The sequence below is a fragment of the Lycium barbarum genome, chromosome 9, assembly GCF_019175385.1.
Source record: "Lycium barbarum isolate Lr01 chromosome 9, ASM1917538v2, whole genome shotgun sequence".
Classification (NCBI taxonomy): domain Eukaryota; kingdom Viridiplantae; phylum Streptophyta; class Magnoliopsida; order Solanales; family Solanaceae; genus Lycium; species Lycium barbarum.
The window spans coordinates 20,864,832-20,891,378 of NC_083345.1; the positions used below are offsets into that span (position 1 = coordinate 20,864,832).

The 26,547-nt window shown below is 34.6% G+C and overlaps 4 protein-coding genes across 5 annotated transcripts; 3 read left to right on the forward strand and 1 right to left on the reverse strand.

Annotated features, from left to right (window-relative positions):
• The first annotated feature begins 1,336 nt into the window (after positions 1-1,336).
• Positions 1,337-1,994, forward strand: LOC132611097 (uncharacterized). The gene is made up of 2 exons (XM_060325508.1): positions 1,337-1,518; positions 1,629-1,994. The coding sequence occupies exons 1-2, from the start codon at positions 1,369-1,371 to the stop codon at positions 1,914-1,916; spliced, it is 438 nt and encodes a 145-aa protein (XP_060181491.1). The 5' UTR covers positions 1,337-1,368; the 3' UTR covers positions 1,917-1,994.
• A 1,606-nt stretch (positions 1,995-3,600) lies between these two features.
• Positions 3,601-6,658, forward strand: LOC132611256 (uncharacterized). Of its 2 annotated transcripts, none has more exons than XM_060325676.1 (2): positions 3,601-3,930; positions 4,919-6,658. In XM_060325676.1, the coding sequence occupies exons 1-2, from the start codon at positions 3,789-3,791 to the stop codon at positions 6,571-6,573; spliced, it is 1,797 nt and encodes a 598-aa protein (XP_060181659.1). In that variant the 5' UTR covers positions 3,601-3,788; the 3' UTR covers positions 6,574-6,658. The 2 variants fall into 2 exon arrangements, with proteins under 2 accessions (XP_060181659.1, XP_060181658.1); XM_060325675.1 differs by having other exon boundaries at positions 4,913-6,657.
• Positions 6,659-12,647: 5,989 nt separating this feature from the next.
• LOC132610044 (peptidyl-prolyl cis-trans isomerase FKBP15-1) lies at positions 12,648-17,139 on the reverse strand. Its single transcript, XM_060324297.1, has 6 exons — positions 16,982-17,139; positions 16,806-16,855; positions 15,530-15,592; positions 14,994-15,084; positions 13,956-14,060; positions 12,648-12,993 (listed from the first exon to the last, which is right to left on the reverse strand). The coding sequence occupies exons 1-6, from the start codon at positions 17,043-17,045 to the stop codon at positions 12,917-12,919; spliced, it is 450 nt and encodes a 149-aa protein (XP_060180280.1). The 5' UTR covers positions 17,046-17,139; the 3' UTR covers positions 12,648-12,916.
• A 2,940-nt stretch (positions 17,140-20,079) lies between these two features.
• LOC132610042 (receptor-like kinase TMK4) lies at positions 20,080-23,859 on the forward strand. Its single transcript, XM_060324296.1, has 2 exons — positions 20,080-22,564; positions 23,158-23,859. The coding sequence occupies exons 1-2, from the start codon at positions 20,251-20,253 to the stop codon at positions 23,646-23,648; spliced, it is 2,805 nt and encodes a 934-aa protein (XP_060180279.1). The 5' UTR covers positions 20,080-20,250; the 3' UTR covers positions 23,649-23,859.
• Positions 23,860-26,547: the final 2,688 nt, after the last annotated feature.

Sequence of the window (26,547 nt, forward strand, 5' to 3'; positions counted from 1 at the left end):
AGAAAATATATGTATTATTTAATGCGGGGTAGAAGATGGAATAACTAATACATGAATAATAAGATGAAATGACATCCACCATTTTTTATTTCTAGTGTACACGCATCTGATTTGGGTAATAATTAAAAATGGATTTTTCCAAAAAGAAAAAAAATTCCCAAAAGCCCTACCAAAAAAACTACTCTCTCTATTCACTTTTACTTATCCATTATATTAAAAATAAATTTTCACTTTTACTTGTCCACTTTAACATATTAAGAAAAAACAAAAATTTTTATTTTTATTTTACCCTTAACATTAATTACTCTTTTCTAAATTATCTCTAAGTCTAATAAAATTATACACCAATTATATGGGTAATATAATAAAATACATACTTTATTTATTAATTTTTAAGGGACGTATAAAAATAAAAATGGATAAATAAAAGTAAACAGAGGGGAGCACAAGTCACGTATCGCAACACCTATCGAGGTTTTAGAAAATCTCTAATCTATATATCTATATCTATATATAATTAAAAAGAGGATAGTTTGCAATAACATTGTGACAAGTGGCAGCGTAACAGAATGTCATGTGTTACAGTTAGTTTAGAAAATAGTTAATTAGTTATTAAGTAGTTATTAGTTAGTATTATTTAATAATTAATTATTTAATGTGGATATAAAAAAAACAGGGAAAAAAACATTCTAGATGGTGTGGATACAACTTCCACGTTTCAGTTTTAAAAATTGGCAATTAATTTTCTATTAAATTCTACTGGGAAAAGGAAAAGGAAAAGGGGGAAATCAGAAAGAAAAGAAAAAAAAAAACTAATCCTAAAGTAACCCACATCTACTCCACGTTCCCATTCCTCATCTCCTGCACAAAATACCTTTCTCCACGAACCCTAAAATTAGGGATACCACGATCTTTAGTTTTTTCATAATGGAGCAGTTTACAAAGGGCAATAAATCACGATGCAGCGGTTTGTCAACACTCATAATTCTTGACAGGAATCCTGACTGTTCTCTGCAAAAAGCTCTCTTTGCACTAAAGTGAGTAATCTGATTTCTAATTCCTGAATAATACTTAAATTTCTTTAAACATAATTGTTGTACTTCACATTGATTACCATCTGCACAATATTCTTTTCATAGTTTATGTTTTTTTCACATTCATGGTTATATCATTTAGGTATTTGGTGAATTGGGTAACCAAATCATTTCCTCTACATTGATGAACACAATTTATTTAATTATATGCTTGAATAATTTGAACACGTTGATTTTACTCTTCTCTTATAACAGTTGCTTTATAATATTGGCTTTTCGTTTCTACTCGCTGTCAATATTGATTCACACTTCTTCTCTATTAACAGAGGAATTAATGGCGGCTCAAAGTAATTTTATTAGCGAAATTAACACCAAGCCGATGAATTGGAGGTTAAAGGTTCGTATTGTCAGGCTTTGGGAAAAACCACTTCACAACAAACCTGATAGTCCTTTTTCAACTGAGCTTATTCTGATGGATGAAAACGTTAAATATTTTCACTTTACTTCTATTTTGCACTGTTTACATATGCATCATTATACAAGAAAAATTTGCGGAAAAACTTAGTCTTATTTACTGATTTAGTATTTTTGTAGGGCGGCCGCATTCACGCAAGTGTTGGCAGGAATATTATTCAAAGTTTGAAAACGATGAACCAAGAAATCAAGGAATTGGGTTTGTACATCATGAAGAATTTCATGGTTTGTCCAAATAAGGAGAAACTGAGGACCAAAGACCACAAGTGTAAGTTGATTTTCACGCAGAAGACCATTGTTGAGGAAATACAGGATCCATATTTCGACATGTGTATCTTCAAATTCAGACCCTATGAGCAGTTGTCTAATCCACAAGACTTTGACGACATCGAACTATTCGGTAATTAAATCTTTTTCCTTTTTTCTTTTACTTTCCGTTATTTGCTTTCTGTTGTCCATGGGTTGAACTGATTGCTAATACCTACAAACCAAGCTACTATCTATAACTATTATCTACATTATACCGTTAAACTTTAAACAACAGCCCATGAGCCAAAGTAGTAATTTCAATAAATCTAAACTCTTTGAGCATCTGGTGGATCTCATGCTTTTACATGTTAAAACCCAATATTATTTCACAGAACAGGAAATGAATCTACCAACATTACATATTATGTGTTAAATAAAATTATTTGCATTTGCACCAAACAAAGATTCTGCTGAAGGGAATTCATATGGATGTCCATGTCACTTTCATGAAATAATCTGCAGTTTTCAGTTCTTCAACATACATACATATTAATTCTTTTAAATTATTGCTTTAAACATACCTCAACTATGACCAATTCTGCACTGATTTCTTTGGTCAATATTTTTGTAGATGTTATCGGCCAAATTGTGAGTTATGGGGACGTACAGTCTGTCAACCAAGATGGTAACGTCCGGATGTTCATGAACGTTGAGCTGCAGGATTATAAGTAAGTTTTCCACAACTAATAAATGCTTAATTAATTTGTAATTTTGAATCATGTGCTTAACCTTATAACAATTGTAGGAGCAACAACATATCTGTAACATTTTGGGGCGACTTTGTGGAACAGATCAAGCCACATTTGATTAAATCGAATGATAAGCTTGTTGTCGTCGTCATGCAGTTGGTTAGAGCACATCGATTTCGAGGTTATTAAGTTGTCTACTTATTTTGCAATTCTATGTCTTTGTACAATTAGCAAACTCTTATTAATATAATTAAGTGTGCAGAACAATATTCAGTGAGGAACACTTGGCACGTTTCCAAGCTTTGGATCAATTCAGATTATTGATTCTTTTAATTAAATGAATTGTAGCTTTTAAATAATAAAACAAATAGAAACCATAGATTCAATATTGATTTTCACCTTTGTATTTTTAATATGTAGGATTCTACTGAAGATGCTGAGTTGATCGACGTCGCAAGTACACCTGTCAAGATAGCTATCACTGGTGCCGCGACAGTGGTTGAAGAAGATCCAGTTGCACAGTTGTCTGGAAACAAGATCAAAAGAGTATTTAAGAAGAAAAAGATAGCATAATGTGCTAGCATATGTAACCCGTGGAGAAACTAAAAATTGCCTGCTTATTTAGTTTGGTAGTTTCATTAGTACTTATGAACAACGTGTTTGAATTATTTCATGTTTTTTCTAGTATTGAAATTCTGCTTTTTAGATAGTTTGATATTTTCCTTAGTTATCAACGTGATGTCTAAAATGTTCTGAAAATGTGTTGAAATCTGCATTTTTTTATGAAGTTTAGTGTGCTGAAATATGGAGTTATTTGTGGTGAAAGTTCAGATTTTCTGACAATTTTCCCGACAATTTAGTGTACACCTTAAACTTTGGTACGATGTCCACGGACGATGCACTTTTTTAATTGTAACATTATCATGATAGTTAAAGTCTTATTTCATTCTTCTTTCATCACCAGCTGTTCAGTAGCAAAAGAAGACATTTTTCAGCACTAAAGCAGCCTCACACCAGCATTTCAGTGCCATTCTGCAGTAGGCAAAACAAAAATTTCAACTAGCAAAAACTCCAGTTTTCTATTGGGAGGATTTTCTTTGTTACTCCAGGGAGCGGAGAGTTATATTATCTGAGGTTGTTGTTGAATATAATCAAAGGTCCAATTTCTTATGATGAACTAAGAATTGACCATTCCACTTTTAGAGATGCATGTTATGCACTTGGTTTGTTGGATGACGACAAAGAGTATTTCGATGCTATAAAGGAGGCCAGTAACTAGGGAATGCCATCTTATCTTAGACAATTATTTGTCATGTTGTTGTTATCAAATTCAATGTCACGACCAGAATTTGTTTGGCAAGCATCATGGCGGTTATTGTCAGACGATATCCTTCATGAAGTAAGAACATTATTGGATAACTCAGGTATAAAAAAATATGATTATATAATTACAATGTTTTTTATGTGCTCTCTAGATTAAACATTAAGTAAATGTTGATACCTGATAACTACTGTATATTCTACTTCCTTGCATTTGGTAGTCTAATAAACAAAGACAACTCTCTATTTTTATTTGTTCAATGTTTAACAAAAAGTCAGGTTTTTTTACCATTTCGTCTTACATGTTCTAAGCGCGTTTAAAAATATATCTTTCTTAAAAAATTGGTTGTGCCACGTTTTGGACTTGAGTCTACTGCCAGGGACTTAAGGATCTGGCCACACTAATTGCTACCTTAAATGATTACACCAGAACTTCATAAGTTAAACTTTAAGTGCTAAAATGTTTAGTTTAGAGTGCTTGATGTGCAAAAAATATGATGAAGTTTGCAGATTATTTTGGTGAAGTTTTTCGTGACATTTATAGTGCTCAAATGTTCAAAACATGTGCTAAAATTTGCATTTTTTTTAGTGAAATATAGTGTGCTGAAATTTGGACCTGATTTGTAGTGAAAGTGTCTTGAAAGGCTACTGAAACTGCACTATAAAAATTGCAGATTTTGTTGTCAATTCTCACTTTTAATTGGGTGTTCAGCTGAAACTTTGCTACAATGTGTAGTTTCTCCAAATTGACACTACCAGTTTGGTATTGAAACTTTCTAACATTACACATATATGACTGAAATACTTTCCATAACGTGCTAGGTTTTCTGAAATATTAAAATTACTTCTAGATTAATGGAAAGAAGTAAGGAAGAACTTTATTCACATCGTGACAGGTCTTTCTCTTTTGACGTATTGTAATTCATTTAGTTTACATAACAAAAAAGAGTATTCCAGATCCAATCTTTGATATGGTATTCGATAAGATTTTTTATGCTAAAAAGCAGCAACTACATATACGTGAAACTACATGATTGAGTTTTATTTATGATTATATATTTTATTTAACATTTTTATGTCATCCAGAGGTAGAGCTTACAGATGATGAATTGAAAAATCACTGCTTGCAAAAGATGGAGAGGACTTTAAAAGGTTGTGGAAAAAGTTTTAATGATTTTCCAACAATGCCAAGACCAGATTACAGTGAGCAAGACGTTGATGGTGCCAACAGACTAATTAATGAGGAATTGCGCTATAACAAACGCTCTTTGACACAGGAACATCAACAATTAGTGATGAAATTAACAGCTGAACAGAAGTGTGTGTATGATAAAATCATGACTGCAGTGAACCAAGACAGAGGGGGGTTATTCTTTTTATATGGTCATGGTGGAACTGGAAAAACATTTATGTGGAAAACATTGTCTTCTGGCGTACGATCTAAAGGTGATATAGTGATAAATGTTGCTTCAAGTGGTATTGCGTCTCTTTTGTTATCAGGAGGTCGGACTGCTCATTCGAGATTTGCAATTCCTTTAAATCCAACTAAAGATTCAACATGCAATATAAATCAAGGTAGTCCTTTGGCAAAGTTGATTGTTAAGGCGAAGTTGGTCATCTGGAATGAGGCACCAATGATGCATAGATACTGTTTTGAAGCTCTTGATCGAACTCTTAGAGATATTCTAAGATTTAAAGATCCATCAAATTTAGATCGACCATTTGGAGGTAAAACAATAGTACTTGAAGGTGACTTCAGACAAATCTTGCCAGTAATTACAAAAGGTACTAGGCAAGAGATTGTTAATGCAACTCTAAATTCTTCAGATTTGTGGCCCCAATGTCAGGTTTTAAAGCTAACAAAGAATATGAGATTGCAAGGAAGTCTATCAGGTGCAGATTTGGATGATTTAAAACAGTTTTCTGATTGGATTTTGGCAATAGGTGATGGAAAAATTGGATGTTCCATTGATGGCATTGAGAAAATAGAAAAACCCGATGATCTTCTCATACATAATTGTGATGATCCGATATCTGGAATTGTAGAAAGTACATATTCTGATTACTTGATACATTCCACTGATATAAAATACCTTCAAGAAAGAGCAATTCTTGCTCCGACTCTTCAGATGGTGGAATCGGTGAATGATTACATGGTTTCCCTCAACCATAGTCAGGATAAATCATATTTAAGTTCGGATACAATTTGTATGGCTGATAATGCATTTACATCTTTGGAGCATGTACATACACCTGAATTCCTAAATAGTATTAAATGTTCAGGTATTCCAAATCACTCCATCATTTTGAAGGTAGGTGTTCCTGTCATGTTGTTAAGAAATATAGATCAATCGGCAGGATTGTGTAATGGCACAAGATTGATAATCACAAGACTTGGAAATCGGGTAATTGAAGCCAAAGTATTATCAGGAAAAATAGCTGGAGACAAAGTTTTTATCCCAAGAATGACACTTACTCCATCCGATGCAAGAATTCCTTTTAAGTTCCAAAGAAGGCAATTTCCAGTCATTGTATCTTTTGCCATGACCATCAATAAAAGCCAAGGTCAATCATTGTGTAATGTGGGATTATTTTTTAATAAGCCGGTGTTTACTCATGGACAACTGTATGTTGCATTTTCTCGGGTAACAAATAGAAAAGGGTTGAAGATCTTATGTTATGATGAAGATGGAAAAATAACAAATGAAGCTACAAATGTAGTGTATAAAGAAGTTTTCCGTAATTAAGAGGGTAGAAATTTTCATTGAATAAGTATCAAATGAGTAGCAACAAGAAGTTCAATGTACATATGCAAAATATAGTTGTGCATCCTGAAGACAAACAAAAAGTTGATTGAGGTAAATATTTTTCTACATTTAATCTACTTTGATATACTATGTTACAGCTTAAATGATATTCCAGTCACTGGATGATACTGTTATTTGATAAATTATCTATCTATATTTGCAGTCAACCACTTCATTTAAATTGTATAGTTGCGGAAAGATGGATTAGCAAACATCACTTCACTTTTCTGTGATTGTTCCTAGGTATGACATAGTAGTTAGAATTGAGTTTTATTAGTAAAGATATAATGTCTCTATTTAAATGAAGAATTCGAGTTGTTATGGTGTTGAATTTTCCTATTTATTTCAGGGCATATGATCGTGATGCGATTAATTTACAGGACTGGATGCAAGTATTACTTTCAATGTCATGATTAACATGAAGAGAGTATTTTTTTTTATTTCTAGATAAAATGATATTGCTATGTTGACTTACATGAATTCAAATGAGTAGTTCTTGCATCAAGGATATCAATTTGGAATTACACATGCAACTGTTTCTTGCTTTTTAAATTAAAGGGTGCCAACTGTTTTTGTTCTGCTATAACAGTAGATCTAAATCATTTCTGGTCCTTGACAGAGTTGACATGTTCAGAGAATTCATCAACATGGATAAAGTATCAACACAAACGGCTGGTGAAGTTATCGGACCTGGTCCGCGTTCTGTCAAGATAGTAATTGTCTTGGTTATATTGTTGAATATGGTGGATTATCCGAGAAATTCTTGACAGAAATAGCCAAAGCAGCCTTCTTATTAGAGTGTGCTTATGTAGTTATCCAGTTATCCATCTCATTTTTTGCTCTCTGAAAGTGACTAGAAGTCTTTGTAATCGGTTCTATTTTGGAAGGTACGGTCTGTTCACACATACCTTGATGTCAGATAGACATCTCCCCTATTTTGTGACTTACTGCAAATTGATTAGATGAGAACCAATAGAAGAATGGAATTATGCAAAAAAAGAAACTCGGCACATGATCTTAGCATTGACAACATATCACTTAATCTTAAAAAATAATTGGCCTTTTTTGTTTATACTATAAACTGTTAAAGTTTTGTTTGAGCTAAACTGTTTTTGTTGTGTTGATCAGGTCCCATATAGAGAAGGTGAATCCATTGCTGTGATTGCTGATCGTGAAGATGCCAATGGGAAAGCCTAACAAGCACAGATTGTACTCCATACCATGCTAACAGTGCCCTTGGTGACTTTGCTAACTCCAAAACCGTAAGCTTTTAATTCCTAATTATTCGAAGAAAAATTTCACCTATTACAGATCACTCTTAATAGATTGATAATCATATGCCTAGATTGTGATTAATATTGACACTTATCAATTCTACCAACAACTATAGGTGATATATTATATATACTCCAAGCATAGTCATAGTTGTTTAAGGGATCACAAGTTGTCTAAATTTGAGATTTCATAAACATTTCTTCGTGCGTCAGAAGGCTTGTGTACACCAATGACAAAGGGGAAGAAATTAAAGGACTTTGCTCAAACTTCTTATGCATAATGAACGACTCCCTAATTCTCTAAATGATGTAAGATTAGTCTGTGCTTATCTTAGTTTTCCGATACAGATTAAGTTAAAACCACTCTTCCTCATGCATAGTACAAAAACATTCTTGCGCTAGCTTACTAATGTAGCTACAAATGTTTCATATTTCAGGTGACTTGAAGCCTGGAGCAGAGTTCAAGATTACTAGAGCTGTTGATAAAGAAACGCTCATGACAAAAAAATTCAAATGCCACCATTAAAATGGTAAATTTTATTTTAGCTACATTATTGTCATCTAACACACTTTTGCTGCCTTTCAATTTGGATATGCATTTTTTTATAATTTCAATTTGTCTCTCAGCTTGCCATTGGAACTGAAATTACTCCATTCAATTTATTCCTATGGAAAATGTTCTTCAAGAAACACGACGATTACAAGGTACACAAAACCATTTGCTTCAATTCATTTTTTATTTGATTAGCTTCAGCACGTCTAGGGAAATAATAAGAACTAAATGAGAACACTGCTTGGTTATACGCATAAAAGTTTGAGTGCTAGATAGATGAACTGGTGGACTATTGAGTACTATTTGAGTCAAAGATGAATATTTATTAAACACTTAATATATCCAACATTAGTTTATTCAAACGTTTGAATTACAATCACTAGCTACTACTCTTTAATATTTGATAGGCTCCAAATGCTACCAATGACTTGTGTCGTTACAGTAGGTTGGTCGATTTATTTGATCAACTTATGAAAAATCATACATTCGATCCTTATGTAGTTGTAGAACTATTTTTTTGGTCTCTTTATTTAATTTTTTGTTGTCAGATATGTTGGACTACTCTTTACTGCATGGAAGTGGCAAGCCGCTGGAGATATTAGCAAAGCTAAATGAGTTGGTTCGCTTTTCACCCGATGAAAAGATTGATGTTTTTGATGCTAATTTTTCATCTTCTCTTGCTGCACAGCTTTTAACTCAAAACAATTGGTTAATAATGAAGTTGAAGCAACTATATATACCATGGGAAAATGTTAGTATGTGATAAGACTGATCCGAGAATATTATATCTGTGATATGTCACATATGGATCATATACATCTATTTCTTATCTCTCCTCTCAATTTTTTCTTTTGAACAATCGGCGCATTTTAGTATGTGATAAGACTGATCTGAGAATATTATATCCGCAATATGTCACATACGGTTCATATACATATATTTCTTATCTCTCTCCTCTCTATTTTTTCTTTTGAACAATCCGCGCATCGCGCGGATACGTATAATAGTTATGATTTATGACGAAATAGAGGTTATCTTTGATTTGGTAATAGTGTGGGCAATTGTTTCTGCCGTTGATCTTAATCTAACGGCAGTCCTTTGAAGTTCGACGCGAAGGTCACGATATGCAGTAGGGTCTACAGTGTTGAATAGTTACCCGTTTCAAGCTCCTAAGGAAATGGGAACCATACTATAAATGGATTTTTTTTGAAATAGAAATAGGAAATGTCAGTGAACAGGTTTAACCAAAACATGAAAATTTAAGGTGATGCTGTAAGTTTCATTTCTTCCTGATTTGTTATCTTTTGGTGACAACTGACAGTGACAGTGGGTATCCTGTGTACAAATTGGGATATTATTGCAAGACAAGATGATAACTTTTTAACTAAATATAATAGTATGCGTGAGTCTAGGATAAAGGTGGTAACCGGTTTGGCCCGGTAACCGGTCCGGTTCCAATATTTTGGAAATCGGAACCGGTTAAACCGGTAAAACCGGAACCGGACCGGTTAAATCGGTTTAACCGGTAAAAAATTAAAAAAAAAAAGTATATAAGTAAGTATATATAGTATATAGTACATATATATAAGTATATATAGTAGATATGTATATATAGTATATATATTAAGTTATACATATATATAAGTATATAGAGTATATAGTACATATATATTAAGTATATATAGTATATATAGTAGATATGTATATGTAAGTTATACATATATATGTATACGAAAAACACTATTCTGTATTGCTGACTTGCTGTTAGGCTGTTAGTCAGTAAATATTTAAACTTTAATTATAAAGTTGTATAACATATGAAAATATAGTTACAATATACAAATAAATACTATAATATATATATATATATATAATACAAAAAACAAAAAAAAAATAGATTTTAACCACTCCAAATCGGACCGGTTCCGGTTTGAGGTTTAAAACCGGTAAACCGGAACCGGCCGGTTCCTTAACCGGTTCCGGTTGGAACCGGTTGCCACCTTTAGTCTAGGATGCACGAGGGGAATTCCAATAAATTTCCACATCAATTTTCACTTCGTTAATTACATAGTACTGTCATTTAAAGTGTAAAACCCGTTTTATACATCTGATTTTTTTAATAGTGGTTTCAGAGTCGGACTTAACTTGCGTGCTCTGCGATTAATTTCACAAGATACTTAGTAGGCGTTTGGACATGCGATTGCATCTCATGAGATAAAATCAGCGTTTGGACATGTGATTTCATCTCTGATTTCATCTCATGAGATGAAATTCCAAATCATCTAAAAAGACATGATTTGGAATTTGAAATCATGATTTCAAAAAATATAAATGTAAAATTTGACCCATACATTTATATTTTGTAAAAAAAATTCATAAGCTTGTAGATATATTTATCAATCATGTTTACCAACTATTAAATATTAATCTGTAAGTTGATAAAATATATTTACCAATCATGTTTACCATGTGGAAAAATTATATTAAAGAGTAGTTACATTACTATTCATGTTAAATTTTTCTTTTTATTGAACTAAAATTTGATCGATTGATATTGTAGTTTTCAGAAAGGCCTTCTAATAGCGTATTAATTTTATTATGAATTATGATTTACTCTTTTGGTAAAATTGTAGAAGAATTGAGAGTCCAAACGGCTCTTTAGTATCTCCTACCAGCACATGTGACGGGTAACTCTATCCATCAAAGCTGAAACAGATCGAAAGAAATTGCTAGCTCTTTTGCCGAACCTGAGACCTGATTCTCAAGCCACTTCATACATCATCATCTATCTTTCATTCCTCTGCAGCTGATGCTATGATTTTTCTCCTTTCCTCTTCCTCTTGCTCTTTGTTGTGTAGCTCCCCCTCTCTCTCTCTCTCTCTTCTTGGTTCCTCTATGGTTACTTGTGCTTCCTCATCGGTGCATGCAGATAATTGTTTTTAATTTCTATTTTCATTAAGGAATTTATGATGTTAATCTAGGATTTGAATGGAGTTTTTAAGAATTGAATTTAACTTTCACTACCGGGATAGACAAAAAAAATTAGGTGTAACACTAAATATCTCAACGTCGCCTAAATAACCTTGAGGTCCATCGGTATTGGGATTCCGGCTAACCAAGATAGTTAAGTTTCTACTATGGTCGCGTTCTCCTTTTTAATGTATCTGAAGTATTCCCTCCGTAACATAATAAATGTCACCTAAGAAGTAAAAAAAAATTATCTCATAATAAGTGTCATCTTAGGAAATTAAGACATAAATTATCTAATTTTTTCTAACTCTAAAATTAGAAAAAAACTGACAAGTTAAAATAATATCTAAATGATGATTGGAAAAGTTACATAATAACTTGATAGTGTTGGATTCTCAATGTCAAAAGGATCGCTAGTCATACATGCTCTAATCAAGATTAAAAAGTAATTTATTTTAATTATATAGAGATAATTTTGTAAACTTAACATTGCATTATTGATTTCTTAATATGCGTATTTTTGGCAAAGATGACAATTATTATGGGACGGAGCTGAGTAATTTTTATGAAAAGTGATTTAAGGTTTGAACTTCTTCTTGAATGGTGTTTATAAAGGATAGTGGGTGGGTTATCTATTAACGGAAATCTTTTGAAGACTTTTTTTTCATGCAAAACTATGGATAAAATGGGGAGGTCAGTTATTGCTTTGCAAAAATGTGTTTGCTATTGTTAATTTGGTGCACCTTCGCAACTCAAGAAGAGGCGGTGAATTAATTCCTACCTAATTTTCGTCTTCTATTAAAATTAGCCTAACTCAACTATAGAACCTGTTCTAATGAGTATTCAGTTTAACACCCTACTCAAAAGATGCAAAAACCACGACCTACCCAGTTTTAACTCCACTAACAAAGTAAGTCAAAAAAATCAGATTGGAAGTCATTGACATGCTCGTGGAGGTTGACAACAATTTCATAGGCTCCGAGATTGTGAAGTACAGAGAAATACTCCTGTTTTTTTTTTTTTTTCTTTTTACAGAAACTCCTTGGTTTTGGTTCAGTAACTTAGTGACATGGCATGACAATCTCTTTTTTGCCTTGGGTGTGCGTCAAGTAACCAAATACTTGGGTTTCATGGAAAGATTTTAATTCCAGTATCCTCCATGAAGAAACAAAATTATCCAATACCAGTACCAGATACTTTTGACGTTGAAAAGAAGAAGAAATAAAACCACCAATGGTACTAGAATGTAAGACGTAACGATGGAAAAACCATCCTTAGAGTTCAACGTCCATCTACTTAACTTTGGCAGAAGAAAGAACAAGTGACAAAAGGTAACGCAGTTGTGTAATTCTGCCAGAGACCAATACTTCAGTATCTAAATTATCAAAGAGGTAAATATACCTAGTGTAGCCTAACATTAACAAACCCGTAGAAGTTTCCTCCATACTTAAGCTAATGTAAAGGGATGTGTAGAGACATCATGAAATCACAGTTCGCTATCAGCTGTTGATTTCTTTCCATTCACAGCAACCAGCTCAGTGTCAAAGATAAGTGTCGCACCACCTATAAGTTTGAATGGATATAAAAAATATTGAGATACGATACTAGCTAACTCAAAGGGAAAATTTACATAGCAAACAAAAGAGAGCACAAAATGCAAGCAAGAAGTAGAATCAAAATCACATCTCGAACTTGATAATGGATTATAATAGACATATATGTGCTTACTTATAATTCCAGCATAGTGCTTCTCTAGTTAACAAATGATAGATGTAGCGTCATCTGAATTTAAGCAGCATTAAACCCTATTGCTGAAGAATACAACATAATGCCCCTAACCCACCCTGCGGTCCCTGCCACCCCCACCCGCTCTTAATAGATATAGAGGTCAATCATGGCAACGAATTCAGTTACAAATCCAGACAACTGACCCAAACTGACTTCCTTTGAAGAAATTACAATTTTTGCTACTGTGGCAAATCAAATAGAAATCAAAAGCTACGCCAACAAAGAGGAATTCATTCTGGCGAAGAAAGAACTTTACGATATTTGGAGAAGTTCTGAAACTTCTTTTTTTAATTTTTGTTTATTTCCAAGTTTTTGCAAAATAAAAAAGTATTTCCGAGTTGACAGATAGCCCATTTTCCAGAATTTGCAAGTTCTGAAAAGAAAAATTCACCAAACAAACACTTTCTGAAAACCTAAAAAGATTTTCCAGAAATGTTTGCAAAATTCTTTTGCAACTTCTCCAAAAACTCAAACAAATGCCAATCAATTATATGGAAAGGAGGCAATGCCACCAGAAGGAGAGCACATTTATGGCTAATGAAGCCAGGCTATTAAAACGATTAGTTCAGAATCAGAAATAGATACCACGAAAACAGTTGATTAGTGTACCAAAGGATAATGCCTAACGCTTGTGGTCTATAGCTTTACCTAATCCTTTAAGCAGAATTTGTAAGTTACCTTATCAAAAAAAAAAAAAAAAAAAAAATTGTCAGTTATTAAAGAAGATCTGACGTTACCTGGAATCTTTGGTGGAGATCCACTCTCGCCATAACCAAGTTTAGCAGGGATTTTCAACTTTCGCTTCTCTCCGACACACATTCCAAGAATTCCTTGATCCCAACCTGCAAGGCGACATTCAGTATCGTCTAGCTTATTCTGTTCTTTTGTTAAGTAACCCTTTTAGGACAGCATACCACATTCACATAATGTCTTTCAGAAAATGTAATATTCTATATTTCTCTGTCAAAATCTATATATGTTTATGTCCTTAATATCACCGTAGACTGCGAAAGTATCATATTTAATGAATTACATAGAAGGAGATCAGAATAGGGAAACATAAATCTAGCTTAGAGAAACTTATACTATAGACTTGCTTTACTTCATGAGTAAATGTGTTACCTTGAAGAATAGGAAATACAAAAGAGGTTCCCATACTTGATGAGGAACCAAAGGCCTAAATGGCCTCAGGCCTCATATCTTTGAAGAGGCACACACTTTTTACAATGTTATGATTTCCGTTTGTCAGATTCTATTTACAACGCAAGCTCTGTTGCCTTTTTTCTTTTCTCTTGCTAAGTAACAACCGAGCTCCTTTTTTTTCAGCTTTTACTTTGATGTGCCATGCACCAACATCGTCAATTTTTGGAACTAGTTTGGTGTATTACAAAGATTTTTTGACTTATCAACGGAGTACGGGTTTACAGTCCAAGGTGTGTAGGGTGAAACTTCAAATGGTAAGCTCCCACAAAGTACTAAAGAACTAAATTATCTTGAAAAGCAAGAGACAAAAACAATGAGCCATCTTTTGTTTTGTCAGCACTACACCTATTTACTGCATGCGCATATTCGTGCTTATCATTGTCAAGAATTCAATGGCTTTTCTCCGAGATTCTAGTTCCTAACATGCTTATCATAGAGGGGAACCATCAAAGAAGAAAAACAAAAGCAGATAATGCACCAATGCAATGATGTCATGTTTGCCATTGTTCCAAAGGATTAGAAATGAATAAATGATGTAGAATGATCATTGGTTAAAGGAATCGCAAACAAACCTTTAATCACTTGACCACTTCCAAGCTCAAATTCAATGGGGTCATTCCTCTCATAGCTGGAATCGAATACAGTTCCATCTGTAAGTTTTCCCTGCAGGAGCATTAGGATATAGGGTGAATCACTCTGATGTTACCTCTAGACTGAGTAAGACATTATCTCTGGTGTAAAGGTACGGATCCAACTTCCCGAAGCTGACCAAGGAAGATGAATGAAAGTAGATGAAAAGGGGAAAATATCTGAATAATCAAGGGAAATCTTTTTCCTCAGTACTCTATTCTTATGTTCAAGCCAATATGCATGAATATAATTCTCCAACATATTTGACAAAAAACCCAGTTATCAAGGTAAGGGTTTCCGTTTTTTTCCTTTGGATAAAGGTATGTAAGGATTGCCAAAAAGGAGTAAACACAATAATTTATTAATCTACCAGTAGGGATCACAAGAACATAGAAGCACCTCATTCTTATGGGTAACCTTCCCTCCATCCACAATTAGGATCTTTTAAATAGTAAAGTAGAGAAGCACTTCTACTCACACTGTAGTGTACTGAGACTCTATTGCCCTTGTGAGCCTGAAGTTCGCAGGATTTTGGCTTAAACTGCAACAGATGGACCAAGAAAACAATAGGTTAGTGTTTAGAAAGAATCAGCAAATGAAGGAGACGTACAACCATTGCTATCGACATCGAAAAACATAAAAGATTGATGACTCTACAAATGCAGTGTAACATCATAATAGTGAAACATTTGAGAACAAATGTTTACTAAGATTCCATGAGAATATTATAGCTGTGTCACTGGATTTGATGATTTTCTGCCCACTTCATTCAAGGAGAAGTAGGTCTCAATTTTATGGACACAAAACAAAACATTTATTTCACCGCAAGCTGGATCACCAATACATGCAATTGACAAATACTCTGCGAGGCACAATACATAGTTGTGATTCTTGTGAATGCCATAGCATGCCTCGTATACTTATTTATACGAGGGACAAGTATGATTTCATAAGACACGTGGAACAGAAAGAAACAAACATTATCTATTCGCTCCTATTCACCGATTATTCTCTGTCAAATACACCTCGTCATCATACCCGCAAGGGTGGCTCAGTTGGTTGAGCATGAGGCTTTCATAATGGAGGTCTCAAGTTCGAAACCCCCTGCCTACAACAGCAGGGGATTTGCCTTCTGGGTCGACCTCGTCGCACCGGGCTTGCCTAGTGCGGGTTACCGTACCTGTGTGGTTTGCGAGCTATTGCACAGGAGCTGGGTTTACTCTGTGCGCACCCGAAGGGTAGCGGCTGCGGGTTCCCATGTCATCAAAAAAAAAAAAAAATACACCCCGTCATCATAGCTATAAACCACTATAAGAGACTAGCTTTTCATTCTCCATTCGTGCTCTCAAACCACTCAGCAAAGTGAGTATACTGTTGATGTGTATTCACACTCAATGAGGAATTAACTTGAACCATTTATAGAAACAAAACTTCCCCCTCTCTCCGTATGCATATTCCCTCTATACAATTCTGCTAAAGGTAACAAGTATAGAGCACTTTCGATTCAATTTTCATCGAATCATTAGTCTAAAGCAGAATGTTGAGCCAAATGACATTTGCAACATAAAACTATGCTCTTTATTCATTTTTCATTTAAATGCCTACAACCTAAAACTGTGCTAAAAGCAAGAGATCCTAAAAGGTGTTTATACACAAATATGGTCCAAATCGAGTGTTCATACACAAAGTATGGGCTACGTGGCGTAAATATTTACAAAAGTAGACATAGACCGTAATTTTCACAAAAACCTTACCTTCACACCGATCTGCAACTCTGTCACATCACTGGACTTCTTAGCCGTAACTGTAAAATACAAATCAAAAGGTAATTTCTATTGACTTAGTATTTGATTTCTAGCTCAAGAGAAAAAAAAAAAAGTTAGCGCATTAAATATAGCATTAAGAGATCTCATACAAAAATAGCTCTTACCTATGGTAACAAGAAGCAAAACAAGGAAAATTGAAGTGGCATTGAATGCTCGGCCTAATTCCATTTTCGATTTTGTTTTCTTCACACTAATATGAATCTCCTCTTCTTCCCTTGTTTCTTTCTAGGTAGTAAAAAAAATATAAGAATAGATCCAAAATAAGCCATCACGGATCTGCAACGTAGTAAGGGCCAATCATTTTTTTACACGTTAGCAATCATAAATTCCACGTGGACGAACTCTACAACGTCGTCCACGTCACCAATAATGACCCAATTAAACTTTGGGCAAGGGGTAATAGCAATTTTGGTCCGTGGATTATAGGTGTATTCTTATTTACCAATTTGTGATATCTAACGAAGCATATTTAACCATTAATTAATTGAAATATGTATTTTTTGTCCTTTTATGTGAGAAGTACTCCCTCTATCCAATCTTTTATATCTATATATATAATAAAGCTAGGCATAGATAAGGTGATGTGACACCTCTATTTGGCCAAGGATTCTATTTATCTTTTTTCTCTTTTTTTTTTGGACTTTTTTCTCAATTATTTTATTTTAAAAAGTCATCTCCATAAATTTTACTCTTAATTGATATTTTAATATCCATAACTCTCAAACCTTTGATGTTCATAACCCCCAATTATATAATTTTGCATTAGATGATCCTCTTAATGGTATGCTAATATAGGAGAATTGAGAGACCAGACAAGGAGAAGTCGTGATTCAATCTCTTTCAAGAACCTTTTACTTTCCTTATGAGCAAGTCTTATTGGTGTAACATGGAAAAATTGAGATACCATTCAGAGAAGCCATAATTGAAAGCTTCTCTTCTACCTGGGCTCTGTAATACTTTGTTGGAGACTTGGAGTAGTTTTCTTTTATGCTATGTGTAGTCTACATTTAGTAGATTCCTTGTAATCTTGTTCTAATCTCATTAGAAATTTGTCTATGATTAGTAGATTCTTTGTAATCTTGTATTTTTCTTGTCCTAATCTCATTAGAACTTTTGTAGCAGATGATGAAGATTAACACTATATAATTTTCCTTGTCCTAATCTCACTATGGCTACGAGGACATACCATATAGCAATAGAAAAGGATCTTGCCCAAGATACGGATCAAATTTCAATGTCATTTTTGGTATTTTCTATTTGTTAATTTATAGAATTACAAATTTTTTCTTTAACAATTCTAGCATTCTTTTTGTCAACAATTTTTTCTCCTTTTTCTTTTTTCCCATTTCATGCAAAAAAAAAAAAAAATTGGTTTGCTCTTAAGACCGAACCGACATACAAATATAGTATGCTATTGAGATGGTAATGCTCTAACTATCATTGTTCGAAATTCTTTTGAGAGAAATTATTTCTATGTATGAGGTGGTTCTTCTTTCCTTTTCAACTCATAATTATAGTATTCTCTAAAGGTTTTATTTGCTTAGTTAACTATTCTTCTGTTTTTTCTTTTCATTGGTGAGGTTCATTCTTTGTGTGTCCAGAGTGTTTTCCAAAGTAGAAGCATGGTGAGGAAGCCAACATATATTTGTGTGCTGCTTAAGGAAGTATCTATATATCCTTCCGCAATCATGTGAATCAACTTAACAAACTTAGTGATGGAATATGAGAATGCAAAATTAGTTTGTAATTTTCAAACTACATTTCAATTCATAAGAAAGTTGTTTATTGGTATGTAAAATTAATGCAGCCCTCAAATTTTCACATTTTCATATATTACTGCAATACGCATGGAAGATTTAAAAATTTGTATAAAATTACAAAAGCAAGATCATTCGTAAAAATACTCATCAAGAATGAATAATTCTTGATAAATATTGGAGTACATTGATGAACTTTATCGACATGTGTACATTGATGAACTTTATTGACATGTGATCTTTATAAACCAAATGTAGAAGATAGAAACAGAATATAACCAAGATTATTTTTGAATGTTTCATATTGGACATAAATAATGATTAGGATATGAATTTTTTTAATCATTTCATTAAATTAGTAAAAAGAGAAGGACGAGTTTGACTTGATTATTTAAAAGAAGGATGATAATACTTACTGATTTTATGGAGGAATTAAACAAGCAAAGGTAAGAACATAAAAAAGAGAGTGGGAAAAAGGGAGAAGCGAAAAAAATGTTGGGATGAATACAAATAAGAGTAGGATTACGCGAGGAAAAATTATTAAGATGAAAACAATAAGGGGAAAACATATAAAAAAGAAGGGCAGATAATCAAGAAAAATAACAAAGAATGGAAAAGACAATCTTAAAAATGTAAGGTAATGAGAATATATATCATCAATTTTTTTTTTTTTATTATTTTGCTTTTTTTCAATTAAATTCGTAAAATTGCGAAACAAAATTTTTGACTTAAAATATTTACAAGAAGTACTTAAAGAAAAAATTAAGACCGCGGGCTTAAAATTAAGTGTTTTTGCCACACCAGTGGCACATGATTCTTGTGACATAGGAGATGGGAGGGTCAAAATTAAGGAGGGTCATTTGTTTGACATTGAATTTGTCGAGGATCTGTTCGTATTTGGTATCAACCTTGAAAATGTGGCTAGAACAACGGATTCTTTTGGTTGAAGAACAGAGAAAAAGATCAAATTGATCAATGATTGATCTTTTCAATTAAAAAAATTAACAATAATTACTTAGCTATATTTTAACGACCGCGCGTAGCGCGGGCAAATTCACTAGTACATGTAGTACGGTTGGAATTTTGAAATTAGCAAGAGAAAAAATGTTATATTTGAACTACTTTTAGAACTATATCGCCGTCAAATATAGAGTAACAATGCAAGTTTAACATAACATATATGTAATTATAAGTAGTGGAACGACAATAATTATGGTAAATTTGTGAATATTTCACAAGCAAATGGATAAAAATGCACATTTAAATTAATTGAACATTAAATGTGCTTAATCGGATATCAGAATTAAAATCCACTAATAATTGAGGGACCGAATATGCTATTAAGCCTTTGGGAAAAAGAATCAACAATATAGCGTCGTTTCATGTCACGTGTAGGAGAATTCGAAAATGTTTTCTGCCAAAAGCTAATATGGTAAGTTTTAGAAACTTGCCATAAACGTTCTTTCGCCATTCCATACATTCTCAGCTTTCTTTCCTTAATTCAAGCATTCAACACAAAGCCAAACCCTTAGCCTTCTTTCTCCTCTCTCACACAAACCCTAATCTTTCCGAACAATGAGGTGAGAGAAGAAAAAGAGAAAGGTATAGCCATAACAATGGGCAAAAAAAAGTACAAATTCTATGAAAAAATAATCACATGCTACCTCCTCTTCTTCCTCCTCATAACCAATGCCTCCGCTAACGTTTTATCCGACGTTAAGGTGTCTGCCGTTGTACGTGATGGTTCGGGTGATGATGCATCCATCATGGCTAAATTGGCTAAGTCTCTAATACCCACACCTCCTGGTTGGTCAGGTAACAATGTATGTAAATGGCCAGGTGTGTCATGTGACTCTTCAGGCAGGGTTGATTCTATTAGTCTTATAGGAAAATCTTTAGGAGGTCAATTACCACCAGATCTTAATCAACTTGCTAATCTTCAATCTCTTAATCTACAAAAGAATCGTCTTTCCGGTTCTTTACCTTCTTTATCAGGCCTTGCTAATATTCAGGATGTTCATCTTGATTCCAATAATTTTACATCCGTTCCTCCTGATTTTCTTAAAGGGTTAACGAATTTACAGCATTTTAGCATTGATGAAAATCCTAGTCTTCCTCCATGGACGATTCCTGATAGTTTAACAGATTCACCATCCTTGACTGATTTTTCAGCGTCTAATGCTAATATTATTGGTCAGATTCCGGACTTTTTTGGGTCGTTACCTAGTTTGGAGAATCTTAGGCTTTCGTATAATAATATAACGGGGTTCTTGCCATCGAGTTTTGCTAAGTCTGGGATCCAAAACTTGGTGCTTAATAATCAAAAGTTTGGGCTTTCAGGCAGGATTGATATTCTTGGTTCTATGGAACAGTTAATTCAGGTTTGGATCCATGTTAATAAGTTTTCAGGGCCAATTCCTGATCTTTCTGGTTGTAGTAATTTGATCGATCTTCAGCTTCGTGATAATAGCTTAACTGGAGCGATTCCTCCTTCTCTAACTTCACTTCCTAAGCTGGCTAACGTGTCTTTGCAAAATAACATATTTTTAGGACCAATGCCAGGGTTCAAACCAAATGTCCAAGTGAGTCTTGGTAACACAAATCATTTTTGTAATCCTGGTCCAGGACCGTGTGATCCACAAGTAACTATATTGATTGAGATTGCTGGAGCAGTGGGTTGTCCGACGGCAATTGCCGAGTCTTGGTCAGGGAATAATCCTTGTAAAGATTGGAACTATATTACATGTGATCCTAAAGGCAGTGTCACTGTAATCAATTTTGCAAAACAGAATTGGGTTGGTACTATATCTCCTGCAACTGCTAATCTCACCGGTTTGAAACAATTGATCATGAGTGATAATAATCTCACTGGTCCAATTCCAGATAGCCTGACGAGTTTAGCAGACCTGGTGCTTGTCGATATTTCCAACAACAACATTTCTGGGAAGGTCCCAAAATTTCGTTCGGATGTCATAGTGAAAACGTCTGGTAATCCGTTTATAGGGAAAGATGTGCCCCTAAGTCCTCCACCTGGAAGATCAAGTACTCCAAGTTCGTCTGGTGGGAGAGATAATTTATCACCTTCTGCTGCAAAAGACGAACATAAATCTTCCGTCTCTACAGGGGTCATTGTTGCTATTGTTATTGCTGCTGTTTTCGTAATCCTAGTAATTTTGTGCTTGGTGATATATAAATACAAGCGTAACGGGAAAAAATCAAAATTGAGCAGAGGCAAGGAGCAAAAATCGAAGAATGGTTCCCCTAAAAATGTGAATGGTTATGGTGCAATTCCAAGCACGGCTAGTCAAAGTAGTGCAGCAAACAGCGAAATCTATGTATATGAAGGTGGGCATGTAACCATCCCGGTGGAACTTCTGCGAGAGGCGACAGACAATTTCAATGAAGAAAATATATTGGGACGTGGCGGGTTTGGCATCGTTTACAAAGGTAAACTCCATGATGGGACAGAGATTGCTGTGAAGAGAATGGAAGCTACTATAGCAAGTAACAAAGGCCTGAACGAGTTCAGAGCTGAAATTGAAGTACTCACAAAGGTTAGACACAGACACTTAGTGGCACTTCATGGATTTTGTGTCAATGGAAATGAGAGGCTTTTAGTTTACGAGTACATGCCACAAGGGACATTAGGCCAGCATTTGTTCGAGCATGATCGATTGGGATTTCTACCTCTTACTTGGAAGCAAAGATTAATAATAGCACTAGATGTTGCCAGAGGAGTAGAGTATCTGCATGGTTTGGCACAACAAAGCTTCATACATAGAGATCTAAAGCCTTCTAACGTACTTCTTGATGATGACATGAGGGCTAAGGTCTCTGATTTTGGATTAGTTAAAAGTGCACCTGATGGGAAGTATTCCGTGGAAACAAGGCTGGCAGGAACTTTTGGGTATCTTGCTCCAGAGTATGCTTGTATGTATAACACTCCTTTTCTATTGCATGAATTAGTTCAATTTAAGCCTCTAACTAACCATAGAACAAACAAAGGATTTAATTTGAAAATTAAGCTAAAGAATTTAATGGTTAAAATGCACCTTGACACGTTCTCTTCCTGGAAAAGAACTTTGCTGAACATAATGTATATTTGGCCAACACAGTTATTAGCTTAACCACAACAACAACATATCCGGTGATAGGTGGGGTCTGGAAAGGGTAGAGTGTACTCAGATCTTACCCTGAGGTTCACGAGGTTGTTTCCGATAGACCCTCAGTTCAAGTAAAGCATATCAAAGCAGTTTGAAAAAGCAAATACAAAAGTAAAGAAGACATAGCAAATAATAGGAAAACATTACATAGCATTTAGCAAAAAAGGAATAGTAGCAACAACAAAATAATGGGACCACCTTAGTACAAGTAACAACAGGTAGTAACAAAAAGTTACTAGCTTGACTATCCCAAATGAAACGAATTTATTCTTTTAGAATTTCATATTAGATTAGGAATATGATGATATATGTTCATAAATCTGCAATAATTCTCATGGGATCTCTGTTTGTTGGAACTAGCCACTGGAAGAGTTACCACGAAAATTGACGTCTTCGCCTTTGGAGTGATCTTGATGGAGATACTCACTGGCAGAAAAGCACTTGATGAGAACTTACCAGAAGACAGAAGTCATTTAGTCCCCTGGTTTAAAAAAATGGTTGTCAACAAAGAGAAGATTCTAGAAGTTCTAGACCCGACCCTGGATCCGGACGAGGAAACTTACCAGAGCATTTGCAAAGTAGCAGAGCTAGCAGGACATTGCACGGCTAGGGAACCATCACAGAGACCAGATATGGGACACGCAGTAAATGTCTTAGCTCCTCTTGTAGAGCAATGGACTCCCTCTGCTGCTACTGGTGATGGTAGTTTCAATATTGATTTCAATATGAGTCTTCCTCAAGCCCTGCAAAGATGGAGAGCTAACGATGATTCCATGCTTTCTGAAGACACATATGGTGACTATACAAAGCGAGACAAAAGCACATCTAGTTATACAAAGGAACACCAGTGAGTAATGTAAAGATATACTTAAATTGTGAAGAAAGGACGTGTATATTAATGCCACAGAACCGATAACATAGAGATGCACCTTTCTGTCTCAGGTTTTCCTTTTTTTTTTTTCTTCTCTAATTGTTCTTACTGCTCATAAAATTTATTTTCTGCTTTATGCTTTATAAGTATCAATTATGGATCAGGTAGAGATTTCGGTTGTAGATTTTAGTTCTCTGACTAGTAAAAAAAAATGATGTTGGGAAGGAGGAACCAAAAAGTTGCATATTATCATGACTGGGATTATTAGGCGACCACTGGGAAGAAATAATTTCTCAAATTTATATATACTTACTCTGTGAGCATAAACTGAATTACGAATTGTCCGCATAGAGTATTTGATTTCCTTCTAAATGAAAACAAGGCTAACGACTAGGCAACTACATTCCTTTAAATATCCTTCACTGCATCTGTACAAGTGTTCAAATGTGTCTTTACAAGAGAAAGTAAAATCGATTAGATATATATTATAAACTATGTATATCTGACCAAAATAATATTTAATTCTCTTCCATTAAATCTAGACAAGATGTAAGTGCCCATGCGCAACATAGATTCTTAGTTTTGAGTTTACTCCTATTATCAGTGCTGGTTTTTCTCCTATGCATTTAAGAACAAAGTATTCTAAGATAATTTTCTGAAATGAAAACTTAGGTAGCAATCCTTTATGCTTTATACTAGTTCTCTAGTTTATAGGAGTTGTAATTAAAGAGTTTACTACTTTTTCTTTGAGCTTGGTTCCTAGTTTCAATCCTTTTGCCCAAAATTCCAAGAAAAGGATCGCGATGCTCTTGTTGTTAAGGAACCACAAGTAAAACTTACAAGGAGCAAAAAAGGGGACAACTCAAAGCATTTATTAGGTATTGGCAGAGGTAAGATCATTGACAGAAGATTCATCCTTGTAGTGTTAGAAAATACTCTTGTCGCTAATTAATTGTGTGAGGTTTTCACTGGAGTTTATAATGTCCTAGGCCTATCCCCTGACTGTAAATTTTGAGTTAAATGATCGGATTCTCCTGCATGGTATCAAAACCAAACTTTTTTTGGGCCCTTTACACAATCGTTTTCTCTGCATTTTCTGTCTTATCTTTCAAAATTCAGCCGATCAAGTCACTAATATTGCTCCGCGCCTACTCGCTGAACTGTTGAGCCTATTATGTTTTTTTTTTTTTTGGTAACTAACCATGTATATTAATGACCAAGCAAATCGTTACAAAGCCATAGCGTAGCTGACTCAGCTTGCTATCTCTACTATTACCCACAAAGGAGAAAACCTATAAAGTAACTATCCAGCACTTTAAAGCCTATAGCTATGTATCATTTGTTGTAGTCCTGGTGGAGCCCTTACACTTGAAACATGGGCCACCTCTCTTGCAATGCTATCCCAATCCCGAAAACGTTGCTCAAAGAATCTCAAGTTTCTTTCTGTCCAAACTAGCAAAAACCAGTCTAAAAATATTAGCTTTCTGAGTTCTTCCTTTGGCCCGCGAAACAGCCCAGTGTTGATATTGATCCCAATTGGTACAGTTGACAATGTCACTATGCATCCAGTCTAAAACTTTCTTCCACACATGCTTTGTATACGAACAGTCGGTGAATAGATGAACTTTGTTTTCATGAGCCTGTTGGCACAAGATACACATAGGATCTACTTTGATGCCCCATTTCGTTAGCGTATTTGAAGTTAGCAGATTACCATGAAGGTGAAACCACATAGTAAAGATTGCCTTTGGCCGTGCATAGTTTTTGAACATTAAACTCTTCCATCTCATAGTAGGATTATCTCCTAGCAGCTGAAGATAAATCTGTCGAATGATGCTCTTCTCGGGATTGATGTGGTCTATTAAGTGAGCGAGAGTGTCTCTGGCAGCAAAAATCATTCTCACCATCCAACACGCTTGCTTAGGAATTGGGATATCTTGAATAATAGCACCTTTTGTGTAGTAGGCATGTATCCACCTTATCCAAAGTTTATCTTGTTTACGAGCTAAGTCACAACATGTTTTTGCAATGGCAGCTTTATTCCACAACTGGAGGTTCACCAGATTTAGCCCACCAGTGGATTTTGGCATGCAAACTCTCGCCCAAGCAACCAAGGATTTCTTGGTGATCTCATTTACTCCTGCCCAAACATAGCTTCTATAATAACCGTCAATCAACTTAAGTATTTTTGCTGGTATGACGAATAATTGTACCAATAAGCTTGAATTCCAAATATGACAGTCTGGACTAGTTGAACCTTGCCAGCGTAGGAAAGTTTTTTGGCTGTCCATGATGAAATCCTAGCAGTGATCTTATCGATGAAAGGCTTCCATTGCATAATCGATACATTCTTAGTTGATAGTGGGATGCCGAGGTATTTGAAAGGCAGATCCCCTTTACCAAAGCCTAAGTGTTGCAGAATATCATGTTGTATTGATTGGGAGATTCCACCAAAATATACTGAACTTTTCCCAAGGTTTGCTTGTAGGCCAGAGGACTTGGAAAGTTCAGTAAAACAAGCATACAGAGCCTTAACTGATGCCAATTCTCCTCTAGTGAAGAGTAAGAGGTCGTCAGCAAAGCTGATATGAGTGATCCTCACCTTTGCACATTCGGGATGAAAATGAAACTCTTTGTTCTCCACCAATCCAGCTAGACATCTGCTCAGGTATTCCATAGAGATGGAAAATAAGAAGGGGGGGAGTGGGTCCCCTTGTCGTAAACCTTTAACAGCCTCAAAAGGAACAGTGGACTCACTATTAATAAAGATAGTGTAGTTTACTGTTTTGACACATTCCATGATCCAAGAAATGAACTGATTTGGGAACCCAATTTCCTCCAGAACTTGTTGTAAAAAGACCCACTCCATGGAATCATAA

What these genes read in the sequence shown, in the direction of transcription:
- LOC132610044 (XM_060324297.1), bottom strand. Translation starts at nt 17,045, where the DNA reads ATGGAATTAGGCCGAGCATTCAATGCCACTTCAATTTTCCTTGTTTTG. An exon ending in AAGTGGTCAAGTGATTAAAG is followed by an intron (nt 14,061 to 14,993) that starts GTTTGTTTGCGA and finishes GTCGCCTTGCAG; the next exon opens with GTTGGGATCAAGGAATTCTT. An exon ending in ATCTCCACCAAAGATTCCAG is followed by an intron (nt 12,994 to 13,955) that starts GTAACGTCAGAT and finishes TCAAACTTATAG; the next exon opens with GTGGTGCGACACTTATCTTT.
- LOC132610042 (XM_060324296.1), top strand. Translation starts at nt 20,251, where the DNA reads ATGGGCAAAAAAAAGTACAAATTCTATGAAAAAATAATCACATGCTAC. An exon ending in TCTTGCTCCAGAGTATGCTT is followed by an intron (nt 22,565 to 23,157) that starts GTATGTATAACA and finishes TGTTGGAACTAG; the next exon opens with CCACTGGAAGAGTTACCACG.
- LOC132611256 (XM_060325675.1), top strand. Translation starts at nt 3,789, where the DNA reads ATGCCATCTTATCTTAGACAATTATTTGTCATGTTGTTGTTATCAAAT. An exon ending in AACATTATTGGATAACTCAG is followed by an intron (nt 3,931 to 4,912) that starts GTATAAAAAAAT and finishes TATGTCATCCAG; the next exon opens with AGGTAGAGCTTACAGATGAT.
- LOC132611097 (XM_060325508.1), top strand. Translation starts at nt 1,369, where the DNA reads ATGGCGGCTCAAAGTAATTTTATTAGCGAAATTAACACCAAGCCGATG. An exon ending in TTATTCTGATGGATGAAAAC is followed by an intron (nt 1,519 to 1,628) that starts GTTAAATATTTT and finishes GTATTTTTGTAG; the next exon opens with GGCGGCCGCATTCACGCAAG.